The sequence below is a fragment of the Equus przewalskii genome, chromosome X (genome assembly GCF_037783145.1).
Source record: "Equus przewalskii isolate Varuska chromosome X, EquPr2, whole genome shotgun sequence".
Taxonomy (NCBI): domain Eukaryota; kingdom Metazoa; phylum Chordata; class Mammalia; order Perissodactyla; family Equidae; genus Equus; species Equus przewalskii.
In genome coordinates, this window is record NC_091863.1 from 54,723,913 (window position 1) to 54,729,850 (window position 5,938).

Below are 5,938 nucleotides of genomic sequence, written 5' to 3' on the forward strand. Positions count from 1 at the left end.
TTTCTTTTTCTAGTTTCTTTTAATAATAATGTTTTAAAAGTCAGTGAGCAGCTACAGACACAATTAAAAAGTAGACAAGTTAAAAAAATTAGACAAGAAACAGCAAAGACACATCCTTCACTCCACAATAAATACAGAGCTCTACTAGTGTTCTCCCACCAACATCCCATGGGAGGCCTAGCTCTCTGTGGTCAGGAATCCTCTCCATTATTGTGCAGGGGAACCAGACAGCCTTCAGGTGTGATGATGTCAAATCGAATGTGTACAGGCACCACTGAGATCGAGGTCTACAGTTTTGGCTCTGGATTTGAGTGGGGGTTGATCACTCTTAACCTCTTCCAGGCTGTGCTGGATCCCATAGCCAAAGTAGATAGCAAACCCTAGTGGGGAAAGGTAGCTGTGAGGTTGGGAAATAGCAACCTGTAAAGGCTTAATAGGTCTCCTACTCGAGACCAAGAGAGAAAGAGTTGGGATAGGACACCCAAGAGGCCTACCCTTCCCAAGTAGATACCTACCAATCAGCATCCAGACCCCAAATCGGGCCCAGGTGCCAGCTGTCATCTGCATCATAAGGTAAACATTCACAAAGATGCTCACTAGTGGGAGGAGAGGCAAAGCAGGTACCTGGGAACAAATCAAATCCTTCTTTGTACATAGCACAAGGTGACCTGGAAAGAGATCCCTAACCCACTCAAGCCAGGAAAGGGAAGAGTCCAACTCCTACTCACACTGTGTATTTCAGTACCCACTCATTTAGTGTACCTCATATGGGACTCAAGAATACAGAGTTTGGGGAAATGGAACTGGAAAGGAACTAGGGAGGATCAGAGAAGTCTTTGGCTTAGGCATCTCCTATATCTTTCCTTTCTTGCGCAATTAAAGAATATCTATGCACTCTATTAGACTGCAGGTATCTGGAGCCTATTCTTCCAAGATGGGTTGGTGGGCAGAAAGAGAGGTCATTTACCTTAAAGTGAAGGGGAGCAGAGCTCTGTGGCTGTCTCCAAATGACCCCAGTGATCCCAGTAATGAGCATCAGGAGCAGCACAACCACTGCAATCCACACTGGGTCTCCAAAAAGCAGTGGAATTGGCCAGTGGGCCAGCACCAGGCAAAGGACAGTCAGCAGTAGAGCTTTAAGAGTCAAGTAGAGAAACATCAAAACCAACTCGAGCCCAACATGTTAAGATGTTAAAGCACCCCATTCCAAGGAAGGTGACCCTCTCTCTAGTTCTTCCTCAGCCACCCAATGCCACACGCTCCTTCCCCCTATCATGCTGACCTCATAGCCACCCCAGAGAAAAATTCCACTGCTTACCAAGAAGTGAGGAACAAATATAGACAACTTGTCCAGAGAGTGGAGTGGGGATGGAGCTGAGTGGACAAAATAGTCCCTGGAGGGTTAGCTTCTCCCCTTCAGGTAGCTTCTCCTCCTGCAGCTCCACTTCATCTTCCTCATTCTTCATCTCCTGGTCAGGCTGATACCTGAGGCAAGAGTAAGAAGGCAGTATTAAGAACAACCCTTAACCACTCTACCATCTTCATCCAGGCAGTTTAACCTTCCTCATCAGGGTAGGGTAGAAGCTCTTTTTGGCCGGGAGGGATATCCATATTCCTCAAGGAGAGTCAGGACGAGGAAGGCAGAGGAGGAAGGCGGAGCAGATCCCCATCATTCCTCATCCAAGAATAAAAACCAAAAATCACAGCATGTGCAAAAATAGAGTCTCACCTGAGGATGAGAACACAAATAGCCACCAGGGAGTAAGCAAGCAGGGTCCCAATTGACATGAGATCCACAAGATCAGTGAGTTCAAATAGGAATGCCATGAATGCTGAAAGTGATGGGCACAAAACAAGAAATGAGAGAAGGGAAGAGCAAAGTTAAGGGAGTTGGTGAAACAACTAGGGGAAGTGCAAAGACGATTTTTTACCTGCAATAATGCCAGAGACCACAGTGGCCACGATGGGGGTGTGTGTGCCAGTGTGGATCCGGGCAAGGACACGGAACAGGAGGCCGTCCTCCGCCATGGCGTAGATCACCCGAGGCATGGGAAACATAGAGCCCAAGAGGCTAGAGAGAAGGATGCCCAGAGTGGCATGAGTTGACTGTGATCTCTCTCCCCAACCCTGTGAGATTAAGGAGTTTCCACCTTCTCCTCACAGCCCTTTTAAGGGGTATTCTCTGCTACTGAATGCTTTAACCTGAGACTCTGACATCAGAGGAGAACAAATATTTGACACTGACCTGGTAGAAAGAGCACAGAGGGATCCAATAGCCACAACATAGCGGGCAGGGGCCCATCCAATATGGAGAAATGCCTCAGGCAAGGGGCTCTCAGGTTGAAGCTGGTAGTAAGGCATCATGAGCGTGAGTGCCGAAGAGACACCAAAATACGCCAAAAAGCAGACGAATAGTGAAATCACAATGCCCATGGGGATGGAACGCTGGGGATTCTGGGCCTCTTCCCCTGCAGGAAGGGGCACAAGATTCTGAATCAGGGAAGCAGGTTTGCTCCTCTGCCACTCCCAATCTGCATGCAGCCTGAGCATACACTGTGCCCAAACCCCAGACAGAATGGAATGACTGTGTTACCAGTGGTAGCAATACAGTCGAAACCAACAAATGCATAGAAACAGGTAGCTGCTCCACGGAGAATCCCCTCGAAGCCGAAAGGCACAAATCCTCCAGAGCCCAGAGGGCCCAAGCTAAAGTGGAAGAAGGGATGGAAAAGGGTGTGTTCAGCCAGCTCTGCACCTTTCTCTAAAGCCAAACTACTGAGCTAGATCTTCAACGCCTAGGCTCCCATTCCTCCCCACTCCCAATCCCGAATCCCTCAGCCAGGAGCCCCCTGCTCCCCACCATGTTCCCAGCTCTGCATCTCTTGAAAATGAATCTCCTAACCTATAGGTGTCATTGAGTCCAGCCATGGCCAGTTCGTAGTCCTCTTCTGTGAGCTTCCAGTTGTGCAGGTCCCCCTTAATGAAGCCAGAGACGATGACAAAACCGAGAACCAAAAGGTTCATCCCTGTGAACACCTTGGTAACCAGGGCCGACTCACTAGCCCCCAGAGCCAGCAATCCTGTGGGAAAGAGGCATTCAGGACTCCAAGAAATAATGTCCTCAGTGCAAGCTTTGTTTCCTAGCCTTTATTTACGTGCAGACCGTTCCTTCCCAGCTTCTCTTCTTTCTCACCATTATCACCTCCACCAAGCCCTTCTCAGGCCTAGTCCCTCCTAGCCCATCCCCATCATTATCCCTGTCCCTTGCCTCACCAGTGAGCAACAACACAAGGCCCATAGCAAAGAAGTCTGGATATTCTGCGAGGACACGGGGAACATGCAGTGAGATGCTCCCCTGCAGGGTCTGGGAGATGTGGTTCCCAATTAGGTTGTCAAAAGCTGAGCTCCAGGCCCGGGCCACACTGGCTGTACCTGGTGGAGCAGAGGGAGAAACATGGGGTCAAGTTTCCTCCCTCCTCTCCTCCCTCCCCCATACCAGTCTCACAAGAATCCCTGCTATTTTCACCTATTCTTACTTTTTAAGAACCAAAACCAGTCAATTAAGGAAACCAGGACAGAGTAAGTATAATGAACAATTTCTCCACACCTTCAACCCTCCTAGCCCCCCAACACACACACATTGAGGGATATCGAAGTCCTGTGAATGATGAAGAACACCTCACTTCACCATTCCACCCAGATTTCCTGACTCAAAGCCCCTTCACTGGCTGTGCAGTTCCCTCCCTGCCCCACCATCTCACCGATAACATAGGAGAGGATGAGGTTCCAGCCAGTGGTGAAGGCCCAGAGTTCACCCACAGTGACATAGCTGTAGAGATATGCAGAACCAGAACGGGGAACCCGGGCACCAAACTCCGCATAGCACAGCCCAGCCAACACAGAAGATAGGGCGGCCACCAAAAAGCAGATCACAATGGATGGTCCTGCTTTATCTTTGGCCACCTCACCAGCCAGGACATACACGCCTGCACCCAACGTGCTGCCCACACCCAGGGCCACTAAATCCAAAGTGCTCAGGCATCTGGCAAGGCGAGTCTCAGCCATGCCTGGCTCCAGCGTACGTCTGCGTACCAGCTTTTGACCAAATCTGCGGAGTGCCTGCCACAGCATTCCAGCTGGAATTGAAGAGGATGCTAGGATCTGGTGAAAAACAAGACAAAAGCCCTTCAATAGGGCTCATTATCCCTAAGCTCTGAGAGTGAATTACAATACCCACTCCACCAAGCAAAGGAACCATGGGGGGATGGGGAGGAGGATACTGAAGGGACAAAGGCAAGTCACTTTTCCTCCAACCTCAGTTTCTGCCTATGCAAGTAGGAATAACAATAACTCACAGGTTTGTGGAAGGAGTGATTTCAGAAAAGGCATGTGTGAAAGTCCCCTATAGCACAGTGGCCTGGCACCTAGTAGGGGCTCAGTCGATATTAGTCTCTTCTTTCTCTCGCAGGGAAACTAGAGGATTTATCCTAGACTCCAACCCAGGAACCGTGGAACCTAACCTGTGTCTCTTCCCTGGCCTGTAGCTCCTTGGGAACCAAACAGAACTCAACCCAGGAGGGGCAGCAACTCTGGGGAGAACCTCCTTCTCACACCCAGTATCCATTTTCCTTTTCAGTGCTCGCCCCCAGGGCTACTTAATAAGCATGGTTCCTAGACCGCCTGGAGGGAGGAGGGATCGACCTCCGCTGCAGATCAGAAGTGAACACCGACTCAATTCCATCCCTCCTCACCAAGCCCACACAGCGTAACTGGGGTGCAGCCGTCGCCCAGGGCAGTAAGCAAATGTTCCCCCACTTCCTCCCGCCTCGCTAGGCTGACCAGCAAGCATCAACAGTGAGGCGGGGCTTCCACATCTGAAGATTTGGAGACGCGCCCCGAAAGGGGCCCCAGAGCAGCCCGACATGGCTCGCACTGGAGAGGAGGGGTTCCACCTTATGCACCCCCGACTCGGCCCCCAGATTCTTATGCCGTCCTTTGGAAACGGTCTGGGGCTGCGGTGGAGATGGGAGCCTTGGCTCCCGGGGCCGGGGTCTCGCCAGCAACAGGTCACGGCCGCACTGATGCAACTGCATGCCATGGTTGCCAGAGAATCCTAGGTATGCCCGGACCCTCGCCGTCTCCCTCCGACACACGTGTCGGCCCCCAAGGCTTACCAGACAGCTGTTGCGAGCCCAAGCAGTGGAGAGTCTTGGATGGGGTTCGGTGAGGCTGAGTTAAGCCGAGTTGGGTTGGGGCTGCCGAGTTCGGTTGCTCAGGCTTCAAAGCTGCTGCTTGGGGTCGTTGCGCGCCAAGCGCCCCTTATATACACCAGGAGGCGGAGCGGGTAACGTCATGGAATCCCACCCCCAATCCTCCTCCCTACACACAACACACACACACGCACACACACACGCACACACACACACACACACGCCTCAGCTTTGTAAAAGGGATTGCGTACAACACACGCGCGCGCGCGCGCGCGCGCTCCTCAGTTTTGCAAAAGGGATTGCGTGTGGCCTGAGACTGCTTCCCACTTGCAACAGCAAGACCAGCGTGGCAAGGAGCGAAAAATGGGGGAGGGCAGCCTTTTCCCATTCTCCTTGCTTATCGTCAGAGCAGGACAATGAGAGGCTTCCTGGCCAGAGACCCCATGGGATTTTCTACCTTTGTGCCTTGATAGTCAGAACCAGTGATTGGCAGGTGTGGGGGAGGGGAACAAGAGGTGGAGGGGAAAACAGCACAGGGAGTCTTCAACTCACTCTCCCTTAGTCTTGCTTAGCTTTCTTTTCTACATGAGGTTCCCCCACCCCTAAAATCGTTCCCAAAGACCATATCAGATTATGGACAGCCATCTGATTCCCACTCCTCAGCTCTCACCCTCAACTGTGGGTGTTTCTAATGCAGTCAGCAAAATAATGGAAGATGATTTCAACCA

The 5,938-nt window shown here is 51.4% G+C and overlaps 1 protein-coding gene across 1 annotated transcript; it reads right to left on the reverse strand.

The window, feature by feature from the left end:
* SLC7A3 (solute carrier family 7 member 3) lies at positions 1-5,565 on the reverse strand. Its single transcript, XM_008510505.2, has 12 exons — positions 5,175-5,565; positions 3,762-4,161; positions 3,274-3,432; positions 2,903-3,080; positions 2,594-2,706; positions 2,246-2,468; positions 1,932-2,071; positions 1,730-1,832; positions 1,319-1,485; positions 968-1,134; positions 516-624; positions 1-380 (listed from the first exon to the last, which is right to left on the reverse strand). The coding sequence occupies exons 2-12, from the start codon at positions 4,129-4,131 to the stop codon at positions 250-252; spliced, it is 1,860 nt and encodes a 619-aa protein (XP_008508727.1). The 5' UTR covers positions 4,132-4,161; positions 5,175-5,565; the 3' UTR covers positions 1-249.
* Between the last annotated feature and the right edge of the window lie 373 nt (positions 5,566-5,938).

Excerpts from the sequence above, each read along its gene's own strand:
- SLC7A3 (XM_008510505.2), bottom strand. The coding sequence starts at position 4,131 with ATGCTGTGGCAGGCACTCCGCAGATTTGGTCAAAAGCTGGTACGCAGA. Across the intron at positions 2,072-2,245 it reads CTCTGTGCTCTTTCTACCAG|CCTCTTGGGCTCTATGTTTC; the intron begins GTCAGTGTCAAA and ends CCTTCTCTCTAG. Across the intron at positions 1,486-1,729 it reads ATTTGTGTTCTCATCCTCAG|GTATCAGCCTGACCAGGAGA; the intron begins GTGAGACTCTAT and ends CTCTTGCCTCAG.